Here is a 17,654-nt window from a genome sequence, read left to right as displayed (position 1 = left end):
AATGTCCATCAGTGACAGACTGGATTAAGAAAATGTGGCACATATACACCATGGAATACTATGCAGCCATAAAAAAGGATGAGTTCGTGTCCTTTGTAGGGACATGGATGCAGCTGGAAACCATCGTTCTCAGCAAACTATCACAAGAACAGAAAACCAAACACCACATGTTCTCACTCATTGGTGGGAGTTGAACAATGAGATCACTTGGACACAGGAAGGGGAACACCACACACCGGGGCCTATTGCGGGGAGGAGGAAGTGGGGAGGGGGAATGGATAGCACTAGGAGCTATACCTAATATAAATGACAAGTTAATGGGTGTAGCACACCAACATGACACATATATACATATGTAACAAACCTGCACATTGTGCACATGTAACCCTAGAACTTAAAGTATAATTATTAAAAAAAAAAGTTACTGCACTTCCTCTTTGAATTCTGATAAATTCAGGAAGGGAACTACAAAGGCATAATGCCAGTAATAATATATGGAAATTATTTCAAACACTCAATGAAAGTGCCAAGAGGTGGCCTTGTAGGCCCTACCTCCCTCTCTGTACTGGATATGGACATGGACAACTGACATTTTCTCCATCTGATATAAAATACTACACAGGGCCCTCTATCTCCTTTTCCACCTGATGGTCACTCCTAAGCTGCCCTATATCAAAGTGTATGAGCCACGTCTAAAGAAGTCCTTAACATTTCTGTACTCCTTTCCACGTGGTAGTCAAGACTAGACATACACAACCTAAAGAGATTTATATAAGTTTATCACAAGCAACAGCACATGAGTGATAATGAAGGAAAAAAGGACTTTTAAGACATGTACAGAACAAACAAATCAGTCTGGAGAGAAAAAATGCAATGAAGTCATCAGGGTTGCGGAAAGAGCTTAGCCCTGATCAGCTCTTCATCCAGGGATTTGGCGGGTTTGCATGTAAGAAAGATCTTGATGGGAATGTGATCTACCCTCGAAGAATGACATAAAAGATGACAACAGAACCCTTTCTTTGGAGCCTCTGCTAAGGTGCACATCTTCTTCTCCAAGGAACCCCGAGCCCGTCCTGGTTTATTTAGCATAAGCCTCCTTTAGGAAATACTACTGGGGAAAGATGAAGGCCTGGCTGCTGAGGGGCTCCAGCTTCAGTTCATATTGGGCGCAGTCCAGTGACATCTCTGATCTCCAAATAATCAGTCACTGGGAGGCACCCTGGTGAGTTCCGAGGTGATTTGTTATTGCTTGGCCTGTCTCATCAGTTTGAATCTGGGATAGCTAAACTGGACCTGAGATCCGGAAATTGCTGTTCATGTAAATTAATCCGCAGGTAGATTCTGATTGTCCTGCTTCTCTTTCCTTGATCCATCTTCTGTTTCCATAGCAGCTAAAACCTCAGTAAAATGGGACACCTGGCTCAGGCTCAGGCAAAAGTTCCCTGGGGAAATGAATCTGTCCGACGGCCACAAAAGGGGAGACAAAAGACTCTAACACAGCCTTGTGAACATCAGCCAGGCAAACCCAACAGGCCCAAAGGTCAGAGGGGAAGACAACAAACAATTGCAAGGAGGGGAGAGAGAATGTGGAAAAGAATGAAATCAAAGCAGAAACATTTCAGAGGCTGCAAGAGAAAGTCAAAGCATAGAACAACAACAAAAATAACTTACAGGGAAGTTATAGGCATAAAATGGCAGGACCAAAAGCAGATGCGTGCAGGAGAAGCAGGGGAAGGAACACCCAGGAAAGGACAGAGAACTGGCCAGAGGAGGGAAGGAGAAGAGACATCAAACACTAGACAGAGCCTCTTGACATCAGGCACAGGAAGCCTACCCTGATACTAAATGTTCTGCAGACTCCAAAGGCACAGACTGGGCCGGCATCCGCTAGCACTGGGGACGCACATCAGGCTGTGATGAATGGTGCACACTGCAGACGTAGCATGCATCTGTCTGAATGGCCTCTCCTTCAGAAGGGCCCAGGGCCATTCTCCACCACTAATGATCTCATGCACAACTGAAGCTTCCTCCCCGATTTTGGGCCAGTCCACATGTGAGGTCATTTCACATGGAGAGATTGGCAGACATGTGAATAGCTTTCACAGACCCCTCGTTCACAGTGATAGTGTCAAGAATGGTGGCCCAGGATAGCTCCCAGGAATTCAGGCCACACACAACTGAAAATGTCATGCCTTCTCTGAGAACATTCATCAGGGCCAACTGTCACTGTCTGGAATTTGGTATTTGGGGCCCTTTCATAGTCTTACTCTGATTTATTAAAATGTTGAAGTATAGTGGACACTGTCATGCACAGCCACCTTTGGGAGCCTCACAGAAGGACCTGCTGCTGGTGGACGGCCCTCGGTGGTCCGCTGCCTGTGTCTCATGTGAAGAGAGACGCCTGGCCCACAGTCACACCTGTTTGGGGATCAGCCTATATTTGGACTGCTGTGCCAGTGCAGAGGACTAGCTCCATCACCTCAATAAGGGAACCTTCTGAAGGGCAATCCTAGCTTCAGAGCTCCCCGTAGGCTCAGCCGAGATGTCCCACTGCACTGCATCACAAGCCAGCTTCCAACTTGCCCAACTCTGTTTCCCACTTTTCCCTTCCATGGCAGTTGAGACCAAAAGCACCCCCTAATATGCGTTTTTCATGCCAATCACACACTTTCATCCATCTGTGCACACCTGCATATATATACATACATAATCACATACACACATTTCACATTAATCAGCAATAAGCAACACAATTAAGGACCACTATTCATATCTCTGCACAAATATCTTCTTTTCAGAGCCCTTCTCTGAAGAAAGCTCTTGTCATTCTGTCAACACATCCTGTTCTATTTTCTCACCCTTAATACCACCTGTTATATTGCATACTCTTTTTTTATCATCTGTCTCATGAGAATGTGAGCTCATGACAGTGAAAACTTCACCTCTTTGGCTTATTGCTGTAACCCCCAGTGCCTGGAAGAGAGGCTGGACTATTGCAAGCACTCAATAAATATTTAAGAATGAAATATTTTTATCTTTTTTGTTCCCAAATAAAAGCTAGCTTAATAATAAATGACATCTTGTCTCAAATTCTAAAGGTTTTAATGTTCAATCCATGAAAGCACAAAACAACACTTTGGTCTACATAACATCTGAGCTTCAGATAAAGTAAATTTTTGCAATTTAGTCACATATTAAGTTACATTTGTTCTCTAGGATCAATCAGAGTAAAACAACAACAAAACCACAGAAACAGCTCGTGAGCAGATTTTTGGCAAGGCTGCAGAGGCACAGACTTGGACAGTCTCCTTTTAGGAATGTGGCCATTTAAAGCCCACCCACCATTATGTGTTTTCTCGCTTTTAAAACAACCAGCTGAACAACTGCCACTGAAGCTTCGTTCCGTCATCAAACAACACGTAACGTCCACCCAGAACACCTTACCGCCATTTCACCCGGAGACAACAGGGGTTAATTTCCAAGGGACGGGGGAGATACTGAGGTATGAATTCTGAAATCTTAGAGGATATGCCTGTTTTGCAGAGAACATCAGTGTTTTCTGCAGAGTGATGAGTATATTACCATCAAGCCATCAGAAACGTAGACTCCTTTGGAGGAGGTATCAGCACCCATAACCTCCTACCAAGGGCCCCCAATTCCCCCATTTATCCTCCTGATGCAGTGCACCAAACTGTTCTCTTACCTTTGGGCGAAATGTGTCTCCAAGTCACTGTAGGCTCTGGTCTACCCGTTGCTATGCAGGTGAGGCTGATATTGTTTCCTTCATTAATGGAGATATCTGAAGAAATCTCTACAATTTTGGGAGATACTGTGGAGACAAGACAGAATGAAAATAAAAATCCTGCTGAAACATTTCTTAGTTGTCTTCACATGGTAGTTGGCAGAACAGCCCAGAAAGTAAACTATATGGACTATAGTAAGTTAATGATGAGAAATCAGAGGAATTACGTTAAGTATCAAAAAAAGTCTAACCTTGAATTTAGCTTTGATTTCCTTTTATTTAAATACAAAGTCAGGGAGTCCGAATGGGAATAAATTCTACTGCAACACTGCAATAGCTATTCTCCTAGCCTCCACCCTCTTCCTGTATCTACTCACCCCCACCCACCTCCAACACATATCCACGAGCCATCCTCCACACTGAATTCAGCGACGTCTTGAAAGAATGCAATTCTGACCATATCACATCTCTGTCTAAATAGCTCCCCTGGCTCCCCATGGCCACCTGGTCATAGCTCGACTCCTTCTAGGCATGAGGCCATGCAGAATCAAGCATCAGCCTACATTTCCATGGCCATCCCAGTGATCCCACCTCTGCTGACTCCCTTGCTGTCCCTAGAACATCATGCCTTGTCTGGGCATTAAGGATTTGGGTCCATATTGTTCCTTATATCCTTCCTGGACAACTCCCAACCATACTCATTTTTATTTTTATTTTGAGACAGGGTCCTACTTTGTCACCCAGGCTGGAGTGCAGGGGTACAAATATGGCTCACTGAAGCCTTGACCTCCCCTGCTCACGCAATCCCACCTCAGTCCAAGTAGCTGGGACTGCAGGCATGTGCCACTATTCCTGGTTAATTTTTATTTTTTTTTATAGAGACAAGGTTTTGCCATGTGCCCAGACTGGTCTCAAACTCCTGAGCTCAAGCAGTTCAGTAGCCTCAGCCTCCCAAAGTGCACTCTCCGCCATCCTTAAGGCCCAAAGTAAATGCCACTTTCTTTGTTGAAACTTTCCCTACCCTCTACACTTCTCTGCCCTTTTGGACACCTCAAATTGCTGCTTCTTCATCCATGTGCCCAGAGCACATTCTATACACCTGGTGGGGAATCGAATAAAACCTCAGTTAGCCATAACTTACTTCTCTCTTGCTCTCTCTCTCTCTCCTTTCTCCACTAAATGACTCCCCTTAGGGAGGGAAGGGGTTCTTTCTCATAGGTCAAGTTGGAGATAGGAGTCTACTTCCTTCGGTCTTCTATTTTGGAACTTTCTGAAGCTTATACTATGTTGTGTTCCTCCACGTGCTTATTTTCAGAAGCAGCAATGCACAAGGACTGGATAGGGCCCGCAGAACATCCAGCCATTGCATGTGTGTGCCTGTTTCTTTCTGGGGTCCAGTCATGAAACCTCACTGTTGCTGCACATCTGAGCCGAATTCTCCAGTCTCAGCTTTACTACGAATAAACATGTGATATTTGGTTCCATGTATCTACTTATCTGTCTTATGTGTTTTAGCATTCAAGTGAATGGAGTAAAGATGCCATTTATTGAGCTCCCACACTCCAATTCTAGACACTTATTTCACTATGCTATGGTTATGTGCTTAGCATTACCCACTAGGCCATGAACTTTCTGATGACCTGAACGATGTGTTACTTATATTTGTATCCACACTAAGAGCTCAACAAATATTTACAGAATTGAGTCATAATGGTTATTCAAGGGAACCACCTTCCCAACCTGTGTGCAACATGTGTCCATAACAACCTCAGAGCTGGGTCATTGGCAGATATTCTTTCAGTCCTACTGATGCTGGTTTTGACTTCTTAGTTCTTGGCAAGTGAAGTGTCCCCTCCATCCAGCACTCTTCTGTTTCTTCATGTTATATTCTTGCCTTGAATAAGTACTCCTCAGAGCCACGATGTTGTGCAATTCTAGAGCACACCATCCACCTGGCTTACAATGTGATCTGGCCTGCTGGAGATCCCAGGGAAGCTGTGCGATGACTTTATTGCTTGTTGCAAGGTCAGAGTGGCGCCCTCACACTCAAATCAGATGGGTTTGCAAATTTTAATGCTGGTCTTTCCTCTACGTGAACCATTACTCACTCATTCCTAGTTGTGTTGGATCTTTTCCTTCATGAAAAGGGGGTATTATAAAGATATCTTAGCCTTCTTCCCCTTGTCTCCTCCAGTGTTACCTTCCATGTATGTCCTGCATCCACCCAACTGAAACGTTCATCATTAATAAGCATGTGCTGTACTTATCTGTGCTGCACTGAGCTGTCTCCTTATCCCCATGCCCTTGTTGCTGACTTCAGTGCTCACACCCTTCTCTGTGCCTATCCACTTCTGTTAACATTGTTCAAGATCTGAGAGAATTACCACCCCTTTGATAAGGCTGTCCAGGTGATCCTCAAGAGGATATGACCTCTCCTTCCTGGGGATTCCACAGCACTGTAGTGTCTCCTGTATGGCATTAAAAGTAAACTCCTATGTAACATGTGCCCCACCTTTCCTTTTATACTATAAATTACATTAATATAAGATATTAAACAAGATCCTCACTTAACTTTTTAAGTTTTTGCTGTCCTAACTAGGGGATGTTACACAGAGTAAGCACCACTTAATCATTTTTAGATTTCCATCCTCATTGAGCTTCAGATAGAGAGGCAGTGTGTGTGTCTCCACACACGCGTGCACACACACACACACACACACACACTTAATTGCACTCCCATAAGCATTTGGTGGGAGAGAAATAATGGAGAGCGGACATGGACAAGGGTTGGAGGAGACAGAACACTAACTCTATAATCTGGGACTTTTAAGCCATAACATTGCAATTTATGGTTCTGTCATTTTAAAAGCTACATCGAGCCTTCCAGGACAGAAAGGTAATTGATGAGTTAATGACTGAGCATTTGATTTGCTGACTGCCTGAAGGGTACAAACTTCTAAATTCTCTTAGTTCTGGAATCATTTAAACTGATCATTGCAAAAATAGACACTTCGATGTGTTTTATTCACAGAGTTTTAACTAGAGCATTCGCATCTCACACATCTCACACAGCCGCCTCCCCCTCCACCCCCCAACACCAATCCATACATCTGCTGGGCCCTACCCCTCCTCACTTTTGGCACCCGTACAGCCTTGCTTGCTTCCTGGAGGACAGGCTGCCTGCAGAATGTCTGTGCTGGCCTTGCAGACACTGCTTCAACTGTGCAGGTAAGTAATTTATTGATCTGTAAAGCACTCCGAGAAGCTCTGCAAGGGATTATGTCACGCCAACGCCATGCAATAAAATAAAAAATGATGGACTTTGTGAACACAGGGTGATTTAGGGTTTGTAGTTGGAAGTGTACTTAAAGTACATTTTAAGTGGAAATCAGGCCGGGTAATGAATTACTCTTGCTTTGGAAGGGCTTACTGTGAGTTCATTTTCCTGGCTTCCTACATGATAGCTAATCTGCTAATCATACACTAGAGAACAATGGACAGTCCCCAAGTAGGATAGAAGGTGGTTTGGGCCAGAGCTGTCAGTGCAGTAAGTATATTAAATAAGACAATTGCACCTCATGCTAGGAAGAATCATCTAGAATTGTCTCCCCCCACTAATAACTGGAAAATATCCAACTCATGAGGTAGAAGTTGGAGAAGTGCTTGCTGTCCTTTAAATTCTGCCTAAGAATACAGTTTGAAGGAGGCAAACTGCCCCTAGGTGAGTGAGAAAGACAGACCATTCATGGCATAGAGATGAGGTGGTTTGACCAGGGGAGCAATCCCAATGATCAAAAACAAACTGGCATATGCCTAAGATGCTGTGGGAGTCAAAATATGATTTTCTAGGTGGCAACTTCTCATTGTCAGTATTCAAGACTACATTGAATTGATTAGGGTGCACTGTGGTTTTAGCTAAGCCATCCTCATAAGGAAGCTTCTGACCAAATATGAGATAGGGCTACTTGTATTTTTATATTGTTTCCATGGATACATTCTGTATCTGACTCCCCATAATTCGAAGTGATCACTCAGACTGTTAGAAACATACTAGGATTGGGGCCGGGCGCGGTGGCTCAAGCCTGTAATCCCAGCACTTTGGGAGGCCGAGACGGGCGGATCACGAGGTCAGGAGATCGAGACCATTATGGCTAACACGGTGAAACCCCGTCTCTACTGAAAAATACAAAAAACTAGCCGGGCGAGGTGGCGGGCACCTGTAGTCCCAGCTACTCGGGAGGCTGAGGCAGGAGAATGGCGTGAACCCGGGAGGCGGAGCTTGCAGTGAGCTGAGGTCCGGCCACTGCACTCCAGCCCAGGCGACAGAGCGAGACTCCGTCTCAAAAAGAAAAAAAAAAGAAACATACTAGGATTGTTTTGCTTATTTTCATTCGTTCACTCCTTCTTCAATATTCATTGATCACTTTCCACACACCAGCGTTGTGCTAAGCACTAGAGACATAAACTAAATAAGATACCATCCTTTCCCTCAAGGAGTTCACAGCCTCAAGATATAAAAACAGATGCAGAAGCCTAATATTCTAATGTTTGGTGACACAGAATGGTGAATCGGGTGTTATGGGGACACAGACGACAGACATCTAAGCCAACCTTGACACGGATGTCACAAGAGGCTTTTTAGATATGTGAAACCTAAGTTAAGCCCTAGGAGTAAGTAAAAAGTAATCATATCTGGAGAGAAAAGGAGGAAAAATATCCGAGGCAAAGGAGACAATATAAGGCAAGCGCTATTAGTAAGACATTTTATGGCCAGGCATAATTGTTAATGGAAGAAGTCTACTTTAGAGGCGTAGTCCCCAACCTTGTTGGCACCAGCAACAGGTTTCATGGAAGATAATTTTTCCATGAACTGGGGATGGCGGAAGGAATGGTTTCAGGATGATTCAAGGACATTACATTTATTATGCATTGTATTTCTATTATTATTACATTGTCATATTGCAATATATAATGAAATAATTATACAATTCACCATAATGTAGAATCAGTGGAAACCCTGAGCTTGTTTTCCTGCAACTAGAGGGTCCTATCTGGGGGTGACGGGAGACAGTGACAGATCATCAGGCATTAGATTTTCACAAGGAGTGCACAACCTAGATCCCTTGCATGGGCAGTTCACAATAAGGGTTCATGCTCCTATCTAATGCTGCCACTGATCTGACAGGGGGCAGAGCTCAGGCGGTATCGCCAGCAATGGGGAATGACTGTAAATACAAAAGAAGGCTTCACTCACTCACCCACCAGCTGCTCACCTCCTGCTGTGCGGCCTGGTTCCTAACAAGCAACAGAGCATTACCAGTGCATGGCCTGAGGGTTGGAGACTCTTGCTTTAGAGGCTGGGCCAAAAGTCATTCAATGAACATTTTGTGAACACCTACTGTTACACAATGGTGTGCTAGGTATATGAAGAACACGCAGACACATACTAATTTGCCTGGCCCCCTATGAACTTACAATCTGTTTCGGGAAACAGGGCATATAAACATTCCAGAGAATTGAATAATAAGGCAAAATATGTTGGAAAATTGTGTATGATTGAATGTGAATGAAGAGTACAAACTTTAAGTGCTATGAATTACTAGGAGGGAGGATAACAGCTAGCGAGAGTATCAGAGATGGCTTCACCTCAAATTGGAGTTTATTTTAAGTATCAGTGAATGAGAAATAGGCATCTAGGCAGAAAAAGTGAAGCTGTTTCAAATGGGACAGAATTGCATGGGCACAGATGGGAAGGCAGAAATCCATGAACTGAGGGAGTACAGTGTCTACTGACTACAAGAGGCAACGCAGAGCAGGGGCTGAGATCCAGTTTTACTATGTTCTAACTGGGCAACCTTGGCCAAGTTACTTCACCTGCCTGTGTCTTGCTCTCCACATTTATAAAATGAAGCTAATAACTGTCTGAACCTCACAAAGACTCTTTCAAAGACATAGGAGTAAGTTATGAAATGCATTGAGAACAGTTTCAGGCAATGTGAAGTGCTCAACGAGTGAGTTTTAATATCGCATGTGCTTGGCAAACACGTCTATGCAGTGTCAACACAGAATGGACAGTCCATAACTTTTGACAGAATCAATGAAAAATGGGATGCAAGATCATGAAGTGGACGAGAGCCACACGATGGAAGGGCCTGAATGCCTAGCGCCTAGATTTTAGCTCTATCCTATAGGCAGTGGCAAGCATTTGAATTTTTTTAAAAGAATGTTGTAATTTAAAAAAAAATTATTTTAAAGAAAAGAATCTGTTAACACTGTGTCAGATGGAGTAAAACAGACAGAAACTGGAGTCACAGAAATCAATAGACAGTGATGTTCAAAGCCTGGATTAAACTGTTGGCTCTGAAAAGATGAAAAGCAAGGGATGGATTGGAGAGCAATGCCCAGGAAAAATTCACAAATGGTTGCTAGGAGGACGACCAGGGAGATGGGGTCAAGCAGGAATGCCATTCTGTTCAGTAGCATCTGGATGGCTGCACAGGGAGATCCTAGACCTTCCAGGGGGAACTACTTTTGGGGAGAACAATAGTGTGATTAATTCTGTCTTAGACTTGCTGATGGTGAGATGATAAGGGACATCCAGGAAGAATATTACTATTACGTTAGCAGTTGGAATCAGAGGATCGGAGGTCTGGGCAAGATCCCAGTTTGAGAATCCACATGAAAGGTAAAGAGCAGAGGGGTGAGAACTGATGTGCCAATAGTAAATTAGACCTGCTAAGAGTGGTTGAGTCCTTTGAAAAGGTCATCGGCTTTTCCCCATAGGCATGTATGTGGTACCTCCGGGCTTCTGAGAGCTGAATCTAGAAAATATACCAATTATAGAAACAGAAAGACCAAGGAGTGGTTAGGATATGTTTAGGAAGAAAGACAGAAGCCAAGGGAGCCATGCTGTTTTGATACAGTTCCACGTTTAATACATTACGTTAATGTTTAATCTGGCTCTTATTGAATTTTAATTCAAACGTGTAAATAATTAAATAAGATAATTATTAAAACAGTATTCTGAGGAACTTCCCTACTCTTGGTTTAGCTTCCACTGCCCAGGTGTTGAGTTTTAATAATTACGTCATTAATAAATAGCAATTTGCTGTTTTTAGCACACAGTGGATATCCTATTAAATCCAAATTAGGACGCTTTATTAAGCACTGTGCAGTCCTGTGGGGCTGAGAATGCACATACGCCACTTGGACCAGGTAACTGCACAGCACATGCAGATCTACAGATCCCTGATGGCTTCCTTGGCTGGCAGTAGAGCTTCCCCTCCTGCCTCTCCTGTCCTGAAGATTGGAGATGCCCATATCTCCTCAGGGCAGTTCTCACAGCCAGGGCTGCTTCACTGCTAAGGCCTCTTTAGGGACCTTTGTCTTTACATAATTAACAGGACAAATCTGGAGCACTCTTAACCTTTCTGGCTTCCAGATCACGCGCAGAGACACCAAGGCCTATGAGAACAGCCTGGTGCATGAATGTCTAACCCAGATTGGAAAGGTTGGAAAGATGCAACCAAGTGGGTGTTGGTTTTGAGAAAAAAATCCATCTTTTCCCAAGGGCCAAGCAAAGCCTAGGCACAGCTGAGTGGTTCAGGTGGGATTCAGGCTGTGGCGAATGTGCGTGGTTAGGACTTCCCTTCTCTCATCCAGACTGAATGCAGAGATGAATGTGTCATGGAGCATGCAGGCAAATTCCTTATTTGGTCTCAAAGGCCCTGCACACTCTGGATGCCACCTCCCTCTGCATGCTCTTCCCACAGCATTCTCCCTTTCGCACCCTGCTGGCCACTTGTCCTCTTCAAATGCCTCAAGCCCACCTTCGACTCAGTCCTTTACACTTGCCTTTCTCCTGCTACTCACACTGGTTCTGTCTAATTCATTCAATTTCAGCTCCTCACAGAAGCCTTCCTCAAACCCCCATTCTACAAGAGAACCCCCAGCCTGCCTGGCTTGCTACATAACTGTCTGCCTCTCCTAAGTACAATGTAAGCTCTGTTGGTGTCCTGTTCATTGAAATGGTCAGCACATCATCATAATGCCTTTGTGTTCAACAATTTTTTGAGCGAATGAATTACTATGTTCTCTCAAGGCTATATGCAAATGCAAATAAACTGAAATGACTGAATTTCCTCAAGATCTTTAAATTACTCCCAAGGACTGTTAGCGAACATAATGATGTTGATAATTACCATTTATTAAATACCTGCGGTATAACAGGTGTTTGGCTATCATACCTTTATTTTATTTTTCACTGTATGAACCCCACAAATAGATATTCTCTCTAAGGCAGCCAACTGCCCAGGCCTACCTGGAATTGGAGGGTTTCTTGAGACATAAAACTTTCACTGCTGAAACCAAAAGCATTTCAGGCAAATGGGTCATCCTAATTATTTCCCACACTTTACAGATGAGGATACTGATACTCAGAGGAGTCAAGGAACTTGTTCAAGGACATACAGCTGAAAATTGCAGTGTTTTTTGTTTGTTTGTTTTTTTGGAGACAGAGTCTCGCTCTGTTGCCCAGGCTGGAGTGCAGTGGCGCAATCTAGGCTCACTGCAAGCTCTGCCCCCCGGGCTCATGCCATTCTCCTGCCTCAACCTCCAGAGTAGCTGGGACTACAGGCACCTACCACCACACCCGGCTAATTTTTTTTTTTTTTTTTTTTTGTATTTTAGTAGAGACAGGGTTTCACCATGTTAGCCAGGATGGTCTCAATCTCCTGACCTCGTGAACCGCCCCCCTTAGCCTCCCAAAGTGCTGGGATTACAGGCGTGAGCCACCGCAAAGTGTTTTTTTAAATAGAAATAATATGGGTTAGAAAAATAGCAAATGCACATGGAATCATAGGAATATACATGAAGAATAAACAAACACCAATACCTATATGTTTGTGGACACCTACACACTGTGCAACTACTATGCATTAGAATCTTTGCAGGGATGAATCTTGAATGCATTACTAGATAATTGTATCCTGTATAAGAATCCTATGGGGCAGCACTATTGTTATTCCAATTGCCAGATGAAGAAACTAAGGATTAGTAGCATTTTAGTAATGTGCTCAAGGTCGCCCAGCTAACAAGTGGTGAATGTGGGACCTAAATGAAGGTCATATCTGATTCCAACTATGTTTTCATCACACAGAGTTCAGTCCAGTAAAATGCAGATCCCAACCCAGTGGCCCTTGGGTTTTGCTGAATGTACCCACACATAGGAGGTCCTGTTCCTTTCACATATCCACGAGAACATCTGTATGCCCATGGTATAGTTAACAAAGGGAGTACTCCCCATTGCTACCTATACAGTGTTATTCTTTGCCACAAGAGTAGATGGGAAGTTTAATAAATATATTTTTGGATCTTCCCACATTTGCAAAAATATTTAATCCTCATTCTTCTCCTCCCTCCCTCCCTCCCTCCCTTCCTTCCTTCATTCCTTCCTTCCTTCTTTTCTTCCAAAATATCTGTATGATAGAATATACATCCAGCATTGTGGGATCCCTAAGGTCTCTTTTAATAAAAAAGAACCCTAAGTTTCACATCAGAAGCCAAGGTTTTAAGCCCACACCCCACAGTTACTAGCTGTATAAGTGCATGGTAATCATTTGAGTCTCTGATTATATTCATTATATATCAATACCCATCTTTTCTCCTCAAAATAGATGTTCTGTGGATCAGATTAAAATGTTAAAAAATCAATTTTATACATAAAGCATTACTCAAATGTCATTTCTTAGTGTTACTAAAAATGTGTACCTCTAGAGACCAATATGAAGAGAAATAGAGATTTTTAGTGCAGTAGGGGACTGTTTTGGTTTGGACGTCGGGATGGACAGCGCCCCCTGCTGATGTGCTCATGGTCTGAGGACAAACAGCATCTTTAAATGAGGACTCAGGCTCCAGGCTAGGATGTGCTGTGCAACAGGACCCCATTCTTTTGCCAGCAATGCGCTTGCTGCCACGCTTTTCAAGAAGGGAAGGGTCAGACTACAGACATCCAGAATTCCAAATGAGAGCTTGAAAATGTGGAATGCTCCTTACTGGCATAACCTCCGTGGATTATTATTCTCTTCGCCAGAACCCTTTTGTCACTTGTTACATCTCATTCCTTCTCTCTCCTTCCATAGTAAAACCCTTCATGTTTGCTAGAAAATCCTGAAGCCCTGGGAAAAAATCCTAGTGATTTATTCGGGATTAGTCATAAACCAGTGGTTCTGAAGATTGGAACTTGTTCCTTTCAGGATCAACTGAAATGTGGAAGGAAGTCTTTATGAGCGCTGCCTCTTGACCCAGTTTTAGTCATTCCTGATGGAGACATACGAGAGTGAAGTCCACACCACTCTTTCCTCATTCCATGCCTCTTGGCTTCAGGGCATAATGGTAAAAATTGAATTTCACAGCAACTACCTATAACCATAAGTGCCCCATTATGTGGGTCACATACAAGAAATTACTAAGAAGTGTCTCTTCATCAATTTTTTAACATGGAAACATAAGGGACATATCGGTGATCATGATGTGGACCTGCCATCCAGACAGAGCCAGCTGTTTCCCAGCTGTGCGTGTTTTCCACGTACAGCGGTGCACGCTTTGGGTTGGGTGTACATGACTGGCTTTATTGCCCTCCACCGCCAGGCCTCGCTCTTTAGGGACCAGTTCACGAAGGGAGGAGAGATGGGGTGGGAAGAGAAGAAACACGAACACCCATGCTGAGCACTTTGCCAGGTGTTCCACGTTTGCTGCTCCCTTGTAAATCCTCACTGGAACTCCTAAGGCATGATCCCCCACTGCGTAGTTGAGAAACTGAAGCTCGGAGAGGTTACACAACTAATCCAAAACCACCATGCAGAACGTCAGACACATTGCAGATTCTCTAATAAGGTGTCCCTGAAAACTGACAGCCAAAATGTACACGAGCCAAAGATCCTCAAAACTTGAAATAATGTCACAACGAGAAAGGAGTCAAGTAATCTAATTCATTACATGATTTCACGAAGAAGAGAACAAAAGTAAAAATATGGGAAATATGACTTTTTAATATTATTCCTCATGGGAGAAAACGAATATTTGTTGAAGACCTAATAAGGGCTTCCCATCTACTCTTCCTTGTAATCCAGGAAACGGAGGTTTCACCCCGCTAATGACGTTCTCAAAGCCACTGAGCCTGAAAGTGGCTGTTCTCAGACCTAAGCTCTTCCTACAGGGATTTGGGATCAAATAAAATATGTAGGTATAATTGAAAGCACTTAGTGAATTACTAATCACTCTGCAAATGAATGCTATTGTGATTGAGATAATTCAGAGTTCAATCAATTCGTGGTAAACAGCATAATTGTTTGCTGTAAAAACCAACCCTGATGTGCTGTCCAGGATTTATTTATAGCGCTTAGCAGTATCTCCTGACGTGCCTGGTTTCTTCACATCCATCCTCTCCTCAGAGCCAGGGGCTGGCAAGAGAGTTGTGACACCACTGTTTCTAATTTCTTCTCACCAGGAATTGCTTATTCCTGTAGTTCCCAATAGCCATAGCCTTGCCATATCCTCTGAGGCTCAACCGCAAGGCCTCGTTACGTTGTAGCTTTTGCTCTCTTGGCATCTGGCACCTTCCTGTGACTTTCCCTTCCCAAAGCAAGAATGCAGGTGATGTTCATGAAACTCAAGTGACCAGATACCATAAGCTATGCAATGGTGACTGCCACTTCTATCATATACCAGACTCCGTCAGTTGCTTCTCTCCCCTAGATGGACTTTTTGCACAATCTCCAAAAGATCTCCATAGAAATAGAACAAGACCCCATTCAATCAGGCTCAGCAAACTCATGGGTAGGGGGTGCCCCTGGCAGCTCCAGCCTCAGCTAGAGGGACGCTCTAGGTACATATACTTCCATTCTAGTCCTAAGGACTTCAGCCTCTGTAATCCCACTGCATTTTCAATAGGGGTCATTTGTCTGCAAAATCAGGAAGATGTTAGCTAACTCTGCCCCTTGGATGTTCTTGCTTCTGTTCAGAAACCCACCTCATAGAGAGAAAAAACATTTTGTTGTAATAGTCTGTGCCATTACTCTACCCTGGGATAAAGTTTGTATTTCTACATCTTGATATAATACAGGCAAACAAATATGTAAATATGTATGTGTAGGTCATGGTAACCTCTTAGACTCTGAGCCATGATTCTGCTCATGTTCTCCTCTTGTCCTTAAGAGATACTCAGGTAACAATCATTCCTCTCTCCCAGGCTGCCTCACTCAGGTCAGATGGAGGTCAACCAGATAGAGACTAAGCCCCTGTCCCCAGGTGGTCGCTGCTCTCGGCTCTCAGCTCTGCAGAAACCTGAATTTCTGAGCTGTCAATCTGCCGGCTGCCAACAGCGCCAAGCTCACTTACATTCTCAGCTGCCTTCATGGCGTCATTGGCACTTTAATTCTTAATTGCCTAAAAGCACTGGTAGTTATGCACTCAAACACAAGCTATAAAACTGTATGCAGCAGGGAATTATGCTGACTGCAGTAAGAAGGCTGTGGTGAAGTCCTCACCACACCTCACCCCCTGACTGCAGTAAAGTGCAAATAATTCCAGAGATTTTTCTCTTGTTCTCCAAATAACTGCACAGTTGAGTTCAGCAAAGGAGGGTCATTAGCCCTGAGAAGAGTTTCCGCCTCTCTCTAGCGCTAGAGTCCCAATATCGCTCATGCCAGAATTAAAACCTGAGTTGTTCCTACACTCCTTGTGACCACCGTCTTAGGGAATAACTAGGCTGCTGCGAGGAAGACACATCTCATTATCTGACCTTGAATCTTGAATCCTGGGAAGTGGTCCCACTGCTTTCGAAGGAAACTTATCCGTTGATTTTGTGTTCCAAGACCTTTTGCCACTAAATCCCTCATAAAGGTTATGGCTGGTGAACAGATCAAGGTGAAGCTCCTTCCCCTCTAGCGTGAGGGGTAGAGACGCAGGTCTGTCTGTTTTAAACTACAAGTTCTCAGTGAGAGCAGCAGCTCTGTTAATCCCCCTGTGAAATGTCACAGTGCTAGAGCGAGTGAGGCAGTGCAGTTGGGGAAAGAGAAAAGTTTCAACATGACTTCTTGTTAATACAAAGCTTGTCAAACACATCACCTAGAAATACCAAATGTCTTTATTAGATTCCTTTATCTCCCTCCGAGATTGGAGGGACGCAACCAGTTGCTTCTCAGTAGAGATGTCATCATCCAGGAACTAATTAAAGGCTACAGAGGAAGCTAGGTCTCTCACACTTGGGAGAACAAAATGCATTAGCAACAGAAGTAAAAAAAAAAATTACAAGTGAACTTCATATCAAAAAGGGCAAGTTGGGAATTTGACAATAACTCTTCCTTCTCCCTCACCAGTTCCCAGCAGGAGAAAGCAGGCCCATCAGGATGTCAACGAATCTTGACACAAGGCCATCTGCTCCCCAGTATCACTCAGGAAGGAATTTCTCCCCTATCTATGGATACAGAGGGGAAGAGGCCACCTGACCACTTACTACGAGAAATGCAATTGTGTGGGTTTTATGCCAGCGTCTTCTCTTGCTACTGAGAACTGTAAAAGATGTATGCCGCTGAACAGCATTCATTTACCTCTGCACATCAAAGAGTCTGGCCACTCAATCCAAAATATGTCCAATTACAGAAAAGCATATAGAAGCAGATGTTGTGCCTCAACACTGACAAAAATTCAGAACCTAAGTCCCTTGGTATGTTTAACCATGTAATAAACCTCCTCCATATGAATTAGGTGAACAACTACACTCTACATACCATGCTTTGAGATCACCAAAAATCTCGACCTGTGTTGTCATGCCTTTCTTAGATTTCTCCTGCTGATGTTTCATGATCTTTTATGTTTCATTAATCATAGCTGTCCACAGAATATAATTTTAAAA

General features: G+C 43.6%; 1 protein-coding gene across 6 annotated transcripts in view; it reads right to left on the bottom strand.

Annotated features, from left to right (window-relative positions):
- NTM (neurotrimin) overlaps positions 1-17,654 on the bottom strand; it is a 975,363-nt gene that overhangs the window by 125,881 nt on the left and 831,828 nt on the right. For all 6 annotated transcript variants that reach the window (XM_011934700.1, XM_011934698.1, XM_011934701.1 and 3 more), the window contains one exon: positions 3,704-3,829. In XM_011934700.1, coding sequence (XP_011790090.1) covers positions 3,704-3,829 — 126 coding nt within the window. The remainder of the gene's footprint in view (positions 1-3,703; positions 3,830-17,654) is intronic.

This window comes from Colobus angolensis, unplaced genomic scaffold (genome assembly GCF_000951035.1).
Source record: "Colobus angolensis palliatus isolate OR3802 unplaced genomic scaffold, Cang.pa_1.0 Scaffold137, whole genome shotgun sequence".
NCBI lineage: Eukaryota > Metazoa > Chordata > Mammalia > Primates > Cercopithecidae > Colobus > Colobus angolensis.
Note: the sequence above shows the minus strand (reverse complement) of the source record. Positions and strands in the feature narration are given on the sequence as shown.